Source organism: Myotis nattereri, assembly GCF_964212035.1.
Source record: "Myotis nattereri genome assembly, chromosome: 5".
NCBI classification, from domain to species: Eukaryota; Metazoa; Chordata; class Mammalia; order Chiroptera; family Vespertilionidae; genus Myotis; species Myotis nattereri.
The window spans coordinates 73,641,310-73,657,626 of NC_138080.1; the positions used below are offsets into that span (position 1 = coordinate 73,641,310).

The 16,317-nt window shown below is 40.0% G+C and overlaps 1 protein-coding gene across 1 annotated transcript in view; it reads left to right on the forward strand.

Moving 5' to 3' along the window:
• The window catches only part of ADAMTS19 (ADAM metallopeptidase with thrombospondin type 1 motif 19), a 210,545-nt gene that overhangs the window by 33,577 nt on the left and 160,651 nt on the right, over positions 1 to 16,317 (forward strand). Inside the window, exons 3-5 of the mRNA XM_081092590.1 lie at positions 5,843 to 6,008; positions 13,946 to 14,118; positions 15,666 to 15,749. Coding sequence (XP_080948716.1) covers positions 5,843 to 6,008; positions 13,946 to 14,118; positions 15,666 to 15,749 — 423 coding nt within the window. The remainder of the gene's footprint in view (positions 1 to 5,842; positions 6,009 to 13,945; positions 14,119 to 15,665; positions 15,750 to 16,317) is intronic.

Here is a 16,317-nt window from a genome sequence, read left to right on the forward strand (position 1 = left end):
TGAGATGAGAAGTGGAGAGTGCGTCTCGGATGGAAGCAGTGGGATGGGAGGGGATTTGGGGAGTTATCTCCAGAGAGGGGAGTAATAAAACCACTGGAGGTGACAAATGCAGAGCAGTTGCTGACCAGAGACCAGCCCTGGGGTGAGGAACATCGGCCTGTGTAAGGAAGCAGAAACAGTGGCTAGAGAAAAGGAAAACTAGAGCGACACAGAGGAGAAAAATTGTCCAGGTTCACATGCCTTAGGGAGGAGAGTAAAGGAAAGGAAACTGAAGGTGACCCAGAACAATTCCTGGAGGTCAGTGGGGCAAACTAGAATGCGGGCAAAAATGTAAGTAATGTAGGTAGCAAGCAAGTTTAGAGTGATGGATTAAAACCCAAAATCAGTTTGGAAATTGGGAGCGGTAGATTCCAGCCCTGACATTCACAGGGACTTACTGTGTGATTTTAGGCGAGTCCTGCAGCATTTCTAAGCCTTGGTTTTCTTGATTTTTAAAGCTCCAGTGATGGCAGGATGGTTTCCGAGTTTCCTTCTTACATTGTAGTTTGTGACTCTCGTTGAAGCCCTTTGTCAGGGAAAGAAAATGCGAATGGTGCTCATAATGTTCCTTGAAAGCTTTTCCTAAAAATAGAACTTGGACCCCCAAAGAAAGCAACAGAACTGCCAGAGGAAGAAATTAAATTGTAAACCCCCGCCCCCCTTCCGCAATAGAGCCCCAGGTGGAGTAAATAGACCGCTCTTGAGGGCAGTGAATGGATATATTTTCTTTGATCTCAAGAAGGAAGAATACATTGAGTTAAAAGCAATATTCCTTGAGCACCTGTTATGTAGCAGACCTTGTGTATTGAAAGCATGACGAGAGGCTCTGTGGTCCATGCCTTCCCTCAGACAGCTCATGGTCTAATCAGAGAGACCCCAAAACAATAACCACAGAGGATTTATTAGTGTCATAGTGGAGAAGGTCCAGGGTATAAGTGGATAGGGGAGGCAGCGGTTACTTTGGACAGAAAACAGGGTTGGCTTGATTTTGAAGAAATAACTCTCGATACTGACAGTGACTTTCTGGACAGAGAAAGCAGCGCATGCCATGTACCAAGATGTAATCATGCAGCTGGAAGTTTTTTGGAAACATGTTACAATAGAAAGCTTGTTCACACAATTAAAATTGGTTTGTTAGGGTTCTGTATGAAGTTTAAGTAGTAAAAAGAAAGCTGGAATGATAAGCAAGACTTTGTCATGACTTTATACCGTATCTGTCTTCATTAAGGACTTGGTGTTTATCCCTGTGGCTGTGAAGGGAAACGGAAAGGGTCGAGTCAGACAGAGTATTTTAGTATAAGGCAGTAGGATAGATGTGGTGTCAGAGGTGTGTTTTCATACAGATTTGTGTGTGTACATAGAACGCACAAATGCATGAAAAAATACTCCAATTTTATAGTAATATTGAAAATGACATTTTAAAAATAAAGCGTGAAACAAACTTAGTAAAATTTATGTCTTGCCTATATTATGCTTACATTTTAAAGTCCATAATGCTGTATTTACTTAATGAGATAGATATTCTAACATTACCATACAAGAAATACTTAAGAAAATAAAGCCAAACTTGCGTAGACATTCAGATCATGTAGAGCCTCAGACAAATATTTGTCTAAAGTGTTTTTACAAGCACATACTGATGCCAAACTTTTCAGCAACTTCTATTACTGTTGTTTAGAAATGAAACACTTGTGCTACTTCCAGTATCCTCAGGTCTTCAGAAGATAGACTTTCCTTTTGCTATCAAGCACTTGGTCATTTGATGTTTCCAGTTATATGGGTTCATTTTATCTTTTGGCTACATTTCTCCAGTTCTCTTCTCAAGCCGGACCTCTTCTTGAACTGTTTCTGAGACTCAAATTCCTCTTTGCCCTTATTCCCAATGCCTCCTCTCATAGGGAGCCACCTTGCCACAGTCTTATCCAAATCCTGCTATTCTTCAGGACTCCTCTTGTGTCCTGAAGTTATAATGATCTACCACCTAATGTCCCTTAGCATTTAGGGACATTAGTATGGTATTTAGTTCTTAATTATCCTTTAAATATATACATATATACATACATATATACATATATATGTATATACATATATACGTATATATGTATATATTTAAAGGATATTCTCAAAGACTCTCACAATACACGTTTGAGCCTCAGATAAAATACTTTTAGCCAGTTCAGTTAAAGGTTAGCTAGAAAACCTAGGTTTTGTAAAATACAGACAAGTTCAAGAAAGCGCATGGAAGAATGAAGGGAAGGAACACTTGAGAGAAATAACCACAGTAGTGCTTCAGTTTTGTGAGTGAACAGGAAGTGAGGCCGTGAAAGGGAGGGAGGTAACCCAGTAGGAGTGGGAACCAGAGTGGAGAGTGCCAGGTTGCTTACTAATTTTTTGGTTACTTTTTAGTTATGCTTCTACTAGAGGCCCAGTGCACGAAATTCGTGCACGGGTAGGGTCCCTAGGCCTGGTCAGCAATCAGGCCCAATCGGAGCCTTCCGGCTGCTGGCTGCCAGCTGGGGCCTTCCTTCGTTCTTCGCTGCACCCTGGTGGTCAGTGCACGTCATAGCAAGCAATAGAACTCCCGGTCTCCTGGTCAAACTCCCGTGGGGACACTTTGCATATAGAGATTAGAGCTTTGGAATCTGTTTGTTTAATAGACCATGGTTCATTTAAATTCGAACAAATGCAACATTGATATTTGGTGAATTGAAGAAACAATATATAAAAATTTGTGCATATTGGCCAAATTACATTTCATGTTGTGATAGAAGTTGGTGGTAGTATAAGTAAACCTACACGTAAATCAATGTTAATGGTTGTTTTAAAAAGCACAGAGGCATCTAAATAGAGAAATGAAATATCAGAGCCAGTCAGAGAAGACATGGCTGGCAACACCTTTATGTAAGTTATGGTAAATGTGCAAAATACTGAAATTCTTGCTAAATCATCAAATCAAAGAATAACATTCAGTGACAAAATAACAGATGCCACCATATGAGGAAATGTACATGATGACAGAAATAAGGTAGGGAATAACTGTGAAACTTAATTTCATTGCCAAATATTTGCATGAAATGTCTCATTGAAAAATCTAAAAAGAGCAACTGGGAGTAAAACACTTATATATTCTGCATTTATTTTAGATAAGGAACAGTGTCGTATTAATTCACATAATATTTCCTTTCCTTCTAAAATGGAAAGGACAATATTTGCCCTAAAGTGCTGCTACATTGCGGATCGTCGAACACAGACGCGCTTGTGCAGAGAAGTTAATATGGAATTGAATTGTGTTCTTCCATGGCCTGTACAATCATAGTATAGATAAAACAATCTATTTTATTAGTGGAAAAAGTAAGCCCTTTGTGGAGCACAGAAAACCTTAAGATTTTCTGCAATTTTTTAAAAATATATTTTATTGATTTTTTTACAGAGAGGACGGGAGAGAGATAGTTAGAAACATCTATCAGCTGCCTCCTGCACATCTCCTACTGGGGATGTGTCCGCAACCAAGGTACATGCCCTTGACCGGAATCGAACCTGGGACCCTTCAGTCTGCAGGCTGATGCTCTATCCACTGAGCCAAACCGGTTTCGGCTGCAATTCTTTTTAATACAAGTCATTATCTTGAAAGAAACCAACCTAAGCTAGAGCACTTCCCATGCTGCAGGATAGTATTCTGACCTCAGACAGGAAACGTGTCCCTGGAAAGAGAACACCGAATGTGCCCCAGAGTGAACTGAGCCGGCACACTGTGGTCAGACAGTAAATATATATTGAATGAATAACATTTTTTTTCTTTTTAAGTTGGTCCTTCTCCTTTTAAAAATGTCTATAGAGTGTCATATTAAAATTACACGAAAAAATGCCCCAAATATATACATATTTAAAACATTTATTTAAAAATATTTTTATTGATTTCAGAGAGGAAGGGAGAGGGAGAGATAGAAACATCAATGATGAGAGAGAATCATTGATTGGCTGCCTCCTGCACGCCCCTTACTGGAGATTGAGCCTGCAATCCTAGGTATGTGCTAGGATTCAAATCGTGATCTCCTGGTTCATAGGTTGACGTTCAACCACTGAGCCATGCTGGCTGGACAAATATATACATATTTTAAAAGAATAATATTTTAAAAGAATCATTAGGGTAAATCTTTTTTTGCATTATTCCCACCCCCAAATGATATGTGCATGTGAGCTTGTGCTGTGTGTGTGTGTGTGGGGGGGGGGGGGGGCGGGAGGGAAGAAAAGGGAGTGAGGGAGAGACAAGGGGACAGATAGAAGTGGTGTAATTATTATTTTATTTTTTAAATATATTTTTATTGATTTCAGAGAGGAACAGAGAGGGGGAGTGAGGTAGAAACATCAATGATGAGAGAGAATCACTGATCAACTGCCTCCTGCATGCCCCGCACTAGGGATCAAGCCTGAAACCTGGACATGTGCCCTGACCAGGATTTGAACCGTGATCTCCTGGTGCATAGGTCAACGCTCAACCACTGAGCTATGCTGGCCAGGTGGAACTGTTACTCTAGTTCTTCAAAATTTTATTGGTGGTATAATAAAATGAAATTGATGAAGATTTTTAGATTACTTAAGGTATCTTATAATGTTAATTCTTACAGAATGAAATGAGATAAGCATATTCGCAATCACCTGGACTTTTTGTATGGAAGATGCAACATACTTTAATCATTAGAACAAAGCAAAGGAAAAAGCCTCTTTTATACTTCTAAGGAAAATGTACTTTTTTAAAACATAGATTTATTTTTTCTTACTATTCAGCTTGGGAGAATTACTGTGTCTGAAAAAGTAATTATATTTTACTGTGGTAGGTATATGTGGATCAAGTTAAAACGAACTGTATATAATTAATGCAAAGCAGAATTATGAACTTTGATATTAGCAGATTGGGTATGAATAATGCAGGTTCTAAGGGATTATTTCTTAAAAAATATTTACTAAAGAGTTAACAGAGTGATCAAATATATATTTATATATTTATTACAGTGGAGTAAAATAAAATTGAAAAGATTAAGTCATATGTTCTTCCATGTGGAATATTTTCCTAGTTATAATGCAAATTTATTCTAAAAAAGGAAAGAAATGACTAGGCTTAGCTTCAGTATAATAAAAGGATACCTACTTGTTATGAGGTCTTTTTATTGATCATAACCATATTTTACAGTTTTTAGCCCTCTGCCCACACTTGGTGAGCATTAAAATCCATTTTCTTGGCATTGAATGAAATGAAACTTGTTTATGTAAGTGATGCCTTTTCTTCTCCTGTAATTGATTGTTCACAAGGTTTTCAGAATGTTCCGTGGAAGGCTTTAAGAATATTTTATATAATGACTTTAATGCTATGTCTCTTACGATTGCTTTGATGTTACATGACTGACTTTGTTAAATAAGGATTGTCTAAAAGTTGGACTATGTCATGTATGCAATTAAAAGCTGTATTGCTCTTCTGTACATGCTGTACATGTAAGTGAACCCATGGGTCTCCCAAAGTGAGCCTTTAACATTCCAGAAGTTTTACTGTGCATCTGTTGCTGGCATCTAGCCTCCCACCCACACAGGCTAAGACTAACTAAATGAGGTTTATGCTAGTGTAATAAAGTACATAAAGATGAAGTAATAAAATGGGAAGACAGTTACTTTATTCTGCGGTTGCTCGAATAGCTTCACTAGAAGAATGTATGCACATATGTGAAAGAAAATAGTGTGCGAGTAGGAGAACCCAGAAAGTAATTTATTCAGATGGCATTTTTTACATGTCTTTTTGTGTTATTTATTCCAGATGGGATTCATACAGCTCAATGAGGACTTCATATTTATTGAACCACTCAACGATACAGTGGCGATAACGGGTCACCCGCACCGTGCATATAGGCAGAAAAGGTCCATGCAGGAGAAGGTCACAGAGAAGCCAGCTCCTCACAGTCATTACTGTGGTATCATTTCAGGTAATGCCCTCTGAAAGATTTCACTAACTATCCAATGTGGGGGCGGGGGGAGCAATATGAGATGGATCCTTCAAAAATTCTATCCATCCATTCATCCATCCATCCATTCATCCATCCATTTACTAGCTTTATCTTTTTCCTTTGGTTAATGACAATTAAATCTATTTTCAGATTATTTTTTTAGTTTTCTGGGCAGTGCCGTATTTTAATATCAAGAAATATGAACTCAAAAGGACTTCAGAGATTAATATGTAACATACCCCACACGTCTCCTGAATTGTGAAGTGTTTCTCTTGGGGTGTGGGTCACCTCACTGGGATAGAAATGACACTGAGCATCCTGAAGCCGGTCCTGTGAGCTCCTGGCCTTATTTTAGTCCAGCTCTGTGAGAACGGCATAGCTACCTCTTTCCTTTGGCCAGAAGCATCTTTTACACTTTCTTTCTTTTTAAAAAATTTTAAACATTTTACCCAAGTAAAACTCACCTTGGAGGTTAAAATTATCAGAGGAATAGGAAGAAGAGTAAAAATTTCTTTGAATTTTATTCTCAGTATCAGAATACCCTAAATCTGGCAGTTTCAGAGGCACATAAACCTTCGTAGCCATCAAACCCTTGTCTCTGTCTGTCTGCCAGTACTTCACAGAAATGAAATGGTGACTATTTGGTGCACTTCCTTCCTTTGGCAGAGCTTTGTGGCATTAGCAAGAATGGCAGGGGAAATGAATGATTTCTCTTACATAAGTAGGACCTGGAATTCATAGCCAGCATTCAGAAAATAATGAGTTTCCCTAGGACAAATTTTTAGACATCTAAACCAGACATCTCAGTGAATATTCACTGATATTAGATTAGAATCTGAGGAAATATGAATTTATTGAAGAATTCTTGGTGCAAAGGTTTTAAAATTCGACTTGCAGATTTCAAATTAGGTGTTAGTGCCAAGATATTAAGTCTAAAGTTGGTTATGGTTTTGAGGCAGATTTGGATATATGAATTATGACAAGAGTAACATTTGCAGAGGCCATAGGATGTTCATATCATCAATTGGGTAGGGGGTTTGGATTCAGAAAAGATTACGATATGTTTCTGTTTAGATATATTCATCTCAAATTAATCTGTGACTTCTGTTTTCTTTTGTGAAAGGTCATGATATCAGTCTTTATGGGAATCATCTTCAGAAGTGGTTAAGTGAATCTCTGTCACACCATTCAGTGTACATGATAAAGTCAATTTAAAAGACACATCTCTCTTCTCCATTCTAAGAATGATAGCAAAAGGCATATAACAGCTGAATGGAAGTCATAGCACTGTGGACAAGCAACAGAAAGGCTTTTGCGTGGTGAAATGACAACAGCCACCACAGCTTGAATTTAGTCCATGTAAGGTGATAGCCATGTATGAGTTATACTGTAGTAAGTTCCAGCTGTTATAGACACCCATGTACATGGGTGACAGAAAGCAGGCTTTGTGTGCGTCATTATATATGGGGAAAAGACTTCTAGAAAGTTTTTAGTTTTAATAGGTTTATAACGCATAAATACTTGGTTCAGATTTGACAAACATTTCTCATGAAGTTTTAATTATTTTTTGTTAGGCATAACTGTTATATGTTAATTGACCTGCACTCGCATACAAGAAGTGCTAAGCTGTCATCAATTGGATGATTTACTGAGCTTACCTATTTTCAGTGGCTTTTTAAAAGCTTAGAATTTAAAAAATCATTTTAAAATTAACAGTTTATGAAATAAATATTTATTTACTTATACCGAGATGTCTAATTGTAGCTCTTACTTCAGGCTGATATATTCACATATTAAACACGTGATTCAAATTTGAATAACAGTGCAGTATTTGCCTTTACACAATCCTATATAATAAAAGCCTAATATGCAAAGTGACCAAACGGCAGAATGACCGTTGGAACGACTGGTCGCTATGATGTGCACTGACCACCAGGGCGCAGATGCTCAATGCAGGAGCTGCCCCCAGCCCACAGGTCCTAGGCCAGCCAAGGTGGGTGCCAGCGGGGGCCCCCCGATCGCCCTGCTGGGTACCCTGCAGAGGAAGGCGACTGGTGGCAGCGGCGGAGGGTGGGACTGGCGAGTGGGTGGCACCAGGCCAGCCAAGGCAGGTGTCAGTGGGGGCCCCCCAGTTGCCTTGCAGAGGGAGGTGACTGGCGGAGGCGGCAGGGGGCGGGGCTGGTGAGCAGGTAGTGTCAGGCTGGCCAAGGCAGGTGCCAGTGGGGGTACCCCAGTCACCCTGCTGGTTGCCCCACAGATTGGCCCTGATCGTTGGCCAGACCTAGGGACCCTACCCATGCATGAATTTCATGCACTGGGCCTCTATTGGAATCATAAAGTTACTTGTATTCAACTTAGTCTTTGTCCAATTTTCCTTCTGCATTTTGATGCCTTAGTATATTATATTTACATTTATTTATTATATGAATATTTTTTCAAAACAGGGATCTTTATACTTTAAGATAACTTTGCTGTATTCTTTTATTAAAATATAATGTAGAGAAAGGGAAGGCACATGAGGTTGAGGGTCAGAGGCCCTGATTTTAAGGCACACCTTCACTCCCACTCCAGCTAGGTACTCTTTTTCAATTCTCTTAAAATTTTGAAGTTTAGCTTAATATTTGCAACATAGGCATGACCAGTCACCTCACAGAGATGTGGAGTTAAAAGGCACAGCTCATATTCTCAAGAGGCAAACAATGTATTATTTTATTTTAAATATTTTATTTATTGATTGACTTGAGAGAGAGAGGAATAAGGATAGGGGGAGAGACAGAGACATCGATTTGTTTTTCCACTTGTTGATGAATTCATTTGTTGATTCTTGTATGTGTCCTGACTGGAAATCGAACCCACAACCTTAGCATATTGGGACAATGCTCTTACCAACGGAGCTACCGAGCCAGGGCATCAGTGTATTATTTTGGACAGACTGGTGAAGGAGTAATTATACTGTAGTGTGATAAGAGCTGTGACAGCCTCAGTACACAAGATCCCAAGCTTCACTATTGGGGAGGCTGAACCTCAGAGATCAAATAAAACTTACCCGCACCTCAGGAAGAAAAGAGAACAGGGTACACAGGCGGAGTTAATGGACTTTGGGGTCCGACTGCCTGTTTTCACATTCATGTGCTACCACTTCCTAGCTTGGCGACTTTAGAAAACTTTATCTCTCGAAAGCTCCATTTACAATATGCCAAATGGGGATAGCGATACCCGCAGCTCAGGGTTGTTGTCAGAATTAAGTGACATTATGTGTGCAAATGAAAAACATATGTGAAATTTTTAGTGCATGCTGTTAGTTGGGGAAAGTAATTAGGCAGAAGGAACAATGGCATCACCTCGGGGAGCTGAAGACACATGTCTGCAATGTGGTCACGAGGTACAACCCTGAGAAGGTAGCCATCGGCTAGATAACGAAGGGACTTATGTGCCGGGGGAAGGACTTTATCTGGAGGGCAAAATGTGGTCTTTGAAGACTTTTAGTAGGCAAGTGACATTGTCAATATATATTCCTTAACATTTTAGTATAAATCATGAGTGTGTCTAGGACTCAGACCACTGCTGAAATCATTTCCATACACCATCCATAACTGTTGTGGAGATTATTGTCAGTATGTGGAGGATATTATGGAGATCATACATTGAGCCCCAGTGAATACACGTTTTAAAATTTATTCTCTGACTGGAAGTGTGTGATATCAATTATGTTGTCTTTATATTTGCATATGGTTGGAAAATGGCCTCAAGATTTAGGAGATGAAGAATGAGCATATTTGGTGTAGACAATGAAGGCTTCAAAGGAAGCAACTTAATAAAATGATTACTTCAATATGCATGATCTTCACACACAGTGGCTAACTTGTATGATAGCATCTACCATGAAGTTGAGATTCTTAAGAAACTTAGACTGTTCCAAGTAGCCTATCCTACATAATAAAAGCCTAATATGCTAATTGTCTGGTTGTCTGGTTGTCCGTTCCACCAATCAAAGCGTAATATGCTAATGATATGCTAAGGCTGCTCAACCGCTCGCTATGACGTGCACTGACCAACAGGGGGAAGACGCTCCGACCATTAGGTTAGCTTGCTGCTGGGGTCTGGCCAATCAGGACTGAGTGAGGGGGTGTACACCCTGGAGCCCTCCTGCAGTCCCTCCCCAGCTGGCCAACCTCCTGCGTCCCTCTCCGGCCCTGATCTTGCACCAATGGGGTCCCTCGGCCTGGCCTGTGCCCTCTCACAATCCAGGACCCCTTGGGGGATGTCAGAGAGCCGGTTTTGGCCTGATCTCACAGGCCAGGCCGAGGGACCCCACTCGTGCATGAATTCATGCACTGGGCCTCTGGTTTATATATATAAAAGCCTAATATGCAAAATGTTTCCTCAGGAGTTCTACCGACCAGGAGTTCGATCACTTGCTGTGATGTGTGCTGACTACCAGGGGGTGGTGCAGAACTAAGGAAGGCCCTGGCCAGTAGCTGGCAGCTGCTAAGGACCCTACCCATGCATGAATTTTGTGCACTGAGCCTCTCGTTTAAATATAACATGCAAATATGGATGCTGCATAGTGACAGTTTGGGGCCAACGTAGCTGTCACTAGCTGGGGCAACAAAGGGAACAAACTTGGTCTATTTACTACTCTTGGTACAAAGCCCCTCTCCTCTCATTGTGTAGCTATCTCTGTGGTTTCTTTTGGGCTCTCCTTTTATTTTTCTTACATCTCTTCATGAGTGTGTCTTCTTCCACATGTACACCCCCTACATGTAGGAGTTTCCTAGGACTTCCTCCTTTTCTTTCTACTTCTCACTCCACATGCTTTCCTGGGGGAGATAATCCAAATTCCACCTACTCTTTTGTAATTGGCTTCTTGTGCTCAGCCTTATTGTTAGGAGGTTCATCCATATTTTTGCACATTGCAGTAGTTCAGTGATGGCAAACCTATGACACGTGTGTCAGAGGTGACACGCGAACTCATTTTTTTTGGTTGATTTTTCTTTGTTAACTGGCATTTAAATATATAAAATAAATATCAAAAATAGAAGTCTTCATTTTACTATGGTTGCAAATATCAAAAAATTTCTATATGTGACATGGCACCAGAGTTAAGTTAGGGTTTTTCAAAATGCTGACATGCCGAGCTTAAAAGGTTCGCCATCACTGCAGTAGTTGGTTTATTTTTATTGATATACTAGGGGCCCGGTGCACGAAATTCGTGCACTGAGTGTGTGTGTGTGTGTGTGTGTGTGTGTGTGTGTGTGGGGGTGGGGGTGGGGGGGAGTGTCCCTCAGCCCAGCCTGCCCCCTCTCACATACTGGGAGCCCTTAGGCGTTGACCCCCATCACTCTCCGATCGCCTGATCGGCCCCTTGCCCAGGCCTGACGCCTCCGCCAGAGGTGTCAGGCTTGGACAGGGGACCCCCATCTCCCCCCGATCACTGGCTCTGGCCCCCGCCCAGGCCTGAGGCCTCTGGCCCAGGAATCATGCCTGGGCAGGGGACCCCCATCTCCCTCTGATCGCTTGCTCCACCCCCCGCCCAAGCCTGACGCCTCTGACCCAGGCTTCAGGCCTGGGCAAGGAGACCATCATATCCCCCCAATCCCCGGCTCCGCCCCCCACCCAGGCCTGATGCCTCAGCCAGAGGAGTTGACCCTCATCACCCTCCGATCACCAATCACCAGATCGGCCCCTTGACCAGGCCTAATGCCTCTGGCCTAGGCGTCCGGCCCAGGCAGCGGGGACCTGCAGTGGCAGCGGGGGGCGCCGCGATTGTGGGCTTCGCTTTAGGCCCAGGCAAGGGACCCCTAGCTCCTGGGACTGCCAGCTTCAACCGTGCCCAGCTCCCATTGCTGGCTCCACTCCTACTTCCTGCTATCACTGGCCAGGGCGGCAAAGGCGCCTGATTCTCCGATCATGGCTGGGGGGGCAGGGCAAAGGCGGCCCCAGGGCCGCCTTTGCCCTGCCCCCAGCTCTTAGCTCCCCCCTGGGTTTCCGATCACTGTCAGTGGCAGGGGGCTTCTTCCTGCTTTCCCTTTCGCCTCCCTGCATTGTGCCTACATATGCAAATTAGCCGCCATCTTGTTGGCAGTTAACTGCCAATCTTAGTTGGCAGTTAATTTGCATATAGCCCTGATTAGCCAATGAAAAAGGTATCGCCGTACGCCAATTACCATTTTTCTCTTTTATTAGTGTAGATAGCATTTCATTGTATGAATAGGCCAAAATGTCTTTATTCATTATACTATTTTTTTAAAAAGATTTTTAAATTTTTAAAAGGAGAGGGAGAGAGAAACATTGATGTGAGAGCAAAACATAGAGAAAACATCGATGTGAGAGTAACACAGCAATCGGCTGCCTCTTGTACACCCCTAGGGGATTGAGCCTGCAACCTGGGCATATTTCCTGACCGGGAATCCAACCAGCAACCTTTTGGTGCATGGGACAACACCCACCCAATTAAGCCACACCGGCCAGGGCTATCCATTGTACTATTGATGGTTATTTGAACTATTAAGAATAGTGCTGCTTTGAATAAATTGTACATGTGATTTGCATGCATTTTTGATGAGTATATATTTTCGATCATTGATCATTGGGTGTGCAAATGTTCAACTTCAGTGTTTAGTATTTCAAAGTGTTTATTCTAATTTAAACTCCCAGCACGTATGTGTATGGGACTTCCAGTTCTTGTCACCACATTCTTGTTGACACCATACAATCACCTCTTTATTTTAGCCATTCTAGGGATTTTAATTAATTTAATTTATTGTAACTTCAATTTTTATTTTCTTGAATGCTAATGAGATTGAGCATCTTTTTAAAAATATTTTTATTGATTTCAGAGAGGAAGGGAGAGGGCGAGAGAGAAACATCAATGATGAGAGGGAACCATTGATCTGCTGCCTCCTGCACACCCCACACTGGGGATCCAACCTGCAGTCTGGGCATGTGCCCTGACGGGGAATCAGACTGTGACCTCCTGGTTCATAGGTCGATGTTTAACCACTGAGCCACTCCGGCTGGCAGCATCTTCTCATATGCTTTTCATCAGCCATTTGGATATCCTTTTAGTGAGAAATCACTGTTCTAGTCCTTTGCCAGTTTTCTAATTGGTTTATCTGTCATTGATTTAGAGTAGCTTTTATTTCTTTATTATGGAAAAACATTGTAAATATCTTCTCCCACTTGGTGGCATGCTTTTCATTAGATAGTGGCATGTTTTAATAAACAGAAATTTTATATTTTTATGTATTTAAATTTATAAATATTTTTATTTGTGGTTACCGCTTTTATTTGGCCCTGTTTGAGGAATCTTTATTACCTTTAGGTCAAACTTCTTTATGATCCTGATGGAAGGCAGAACCAAATCCTTTGTAACCCATGCATAATGTTTTAGTCGTTCGGGGTGTCTGCCTGAAATTAGGATATGTGGTGAAGTCACTTCAGGCACTTCTTGCAAGTAGACCTTTATTTTGTTAGTGGTCTCAAAAAGAAAATCATCTACCTTTTGTTTATTGAGTTATTTCATTTATACTAATTTTATTTTTTGTTTTATTTATTGAGTTATTTTTTTTTACTAATGTGACTTATAAGCCATCAACAACTCTAGAAAGTAGGTGTTAGTATTATTCATTTTACAGATGAGGAAACTAAGGCCGATATAGTGATGTGAGTTCCCCAAATGGTAGATCTAATAAGTGGCAGAAGTCCATTCTGTCTGGTTCCAAAGTCATACTCCAATGCCAGATGCCCTTTTAGGTTCCACATGTGAAGGGGACGTACTTGGTTTTGTTCACCATTGTATCATCATTACATACTGGTATTTGGTAAACATATTTTGAAATTATTGAATAAACAGATTTTTAAAATTTACTTTGCCAAGATGGAGGCACATTTGAAAATTCATTTCTCTGTTGCAGATAAAGGAAGACCTAGATCTAAAAAAATAACAGAGAGTGGAAGAGGGAAACGATATTCATACAAATTACCCCAAGAATACAACATAGAGACTGTAGTGGTTGCAGACCCAGCAATGGTTTCCTATCATGGAGCAGATGCAGCCAGGAGATTCATTCTAACCATCTTAAATATGGTAGGCAAACTTTAAAGTGCGCTTGGAATTTTTTCAAGAAAACTCTAAGGAAGAAATGTGTGAGTATAATGAAGTTCTTTAAAAATTCATTACTGTTCCTTTCTTTTATTGACATCAGTAAAAAAAATATATTTAGGTTTACCACATTGATTTGTCTCAAAAAAGATATCAACATAATAATTCACATCGTCTAGTAAAAACAACAACCCTTATTGTTCATTGTGATGTGGCTAAACTCTATTAGTCTTTTCTCTCTTTTTTTGTGCCCATCTTTTCATTCTCATTTGTAAAGGCCATTTGCTGAAGTGGGCAGAAATGGTATAATATTTTTTTATATGCATGGTCCTACCCAAAATACTCTGGATTTTGAGGTGGAGTTAAAATGGAGGTTGGTAACCCATTGAGCTCTTATATAGGTATGTAAAATTAGATTTCAGCTATAATACTAGTTAATGAGTAAGACCTGATAGCTAAGAGTTAAATTTTTAACCAACTGAATCGTTCGTAACTAACTTTAGTTGACAATATCCGGACTGCAGAAATCTAGTTTGCACCTAGCATCTTATGGATGCTTACTGCCTCGTCACTCCTTTGACCTAATTGCGTATGGTTTTGAGTAAACCTCCTTCAAGGCAGAATTAGAAGGTCATAGTGAAGAGTGGTTCTTAGAGGGAGAATAAACATAAATAAAAGCGAAAGGCAAATGTCCATTTATAATTCCAGTTACCATATACGGGTGAGCACTACTGATTCAAGGATAAATATGTTATGTTTTTGTAAAATTTCCATTTTTACTATTTTTGTTATTATTTGGTTTGTTTTCCCAGCAAAAAGATTTTCTCACACTGCAGTCATTTCAGTGTATGTTCAGCTACCCCCTGAACACTCCGCCGACTTTCAACTAGTGCTGTCTCTGAGAGCATGGGTTTGGTGTGTCAGTGTTATATTTTCTATCCCAAATTAAATAAATGCTAAATTTTACAAAAACTCCACATACCACATAAAAATTCACCTTGCTTTCCAGCATTTCAACATGCATCACGTTTTGAGAAAACCTGTCATAATGATGGTCTGAAACCATTAAGCAGCCATGACCCACAAGCGTGTCTTCATGGGATCTTTGAAGGGAGGAGCTTTGAAGTCGTGTTTCTATTTGACACCTAGCCGGGGAGAGAAAAAAGACTCCAAGGAATGAATTGGGATGTGGCATAAAGCAGGCTGAGTTTTCAGGACTGTTTCTCAGAAGAAAGGAAGACACTGGCATTTTGTGAATTAAGAATGAAGACAAATTCTAGATTTTAGTTACCAAAATTCTTCTCTTCAGTGTCATCAAAGCCCACCCTTCTCTCAGCACCCCATTGAAATGCCCAGACTAAAATGAATTAGCTAAGTTACTGTTTATTAAGCTAATTTTTTAAATAATTAAAAAATTAAAGATATATAAGATTTCCCAACTAAATGGACACTGCTCCCATTTCTGGGCTTTTAGAAAAATTAAGATGTTTTTCAGTTTTATTTTAGGATTTTTTATTTTTATTTGTTTTTAGGTTTTTAACCTTTTCCAACACAAGAGTCTTGGTGCGCAGGTCAATCTCCGTGTGATAAAGCTTATTCTGCTCCATGAAACGCCAGTAAGAAAGTCTTGAGTTTTTTGTTCTAAATTAAGTGGGTGAGAAGTTGTGTTCAGCTACTTTTAAGTAAAGGATTTGTTAGGGATGTACTTTTTTATTGACTTAAAATCCAGAAATATCCACTGAATCACTTAGAATATGCATAAACTGGTCTTTAGTTTTGGTTAATACCCCAACTTTTATTCCAAAAATGGAATGTTCTTAGTTTCCAAGGATCCTGACCACAAACCTTAACTTTCTAAAAGTAATTTTAAAAAGTCATATTTAATGACAGTTTTATTTTCTTCTCTAAACATGTACGTGTAAAGCCTTTTCTTATCTGCAGTTCATTTTAAATGAGGACTCTTCTGTGACATCATTTTAGCATGCTGCTTAGCTGGCACTTTGTAAAAACGTTTCTTCTTAAATTATAGAAATAATGAGTTACATAAGTCTAAAAGTTCCACATTCTCAATATTCATTGAACTTCTCTTTTTCTGAAGAGCGTTGAACAGATTTTGTAATTATTGTACCTTCACAAAGTTCTAAGACTTTTACTTCAGGCTAAATTAATCCTTACTGTCTTCCA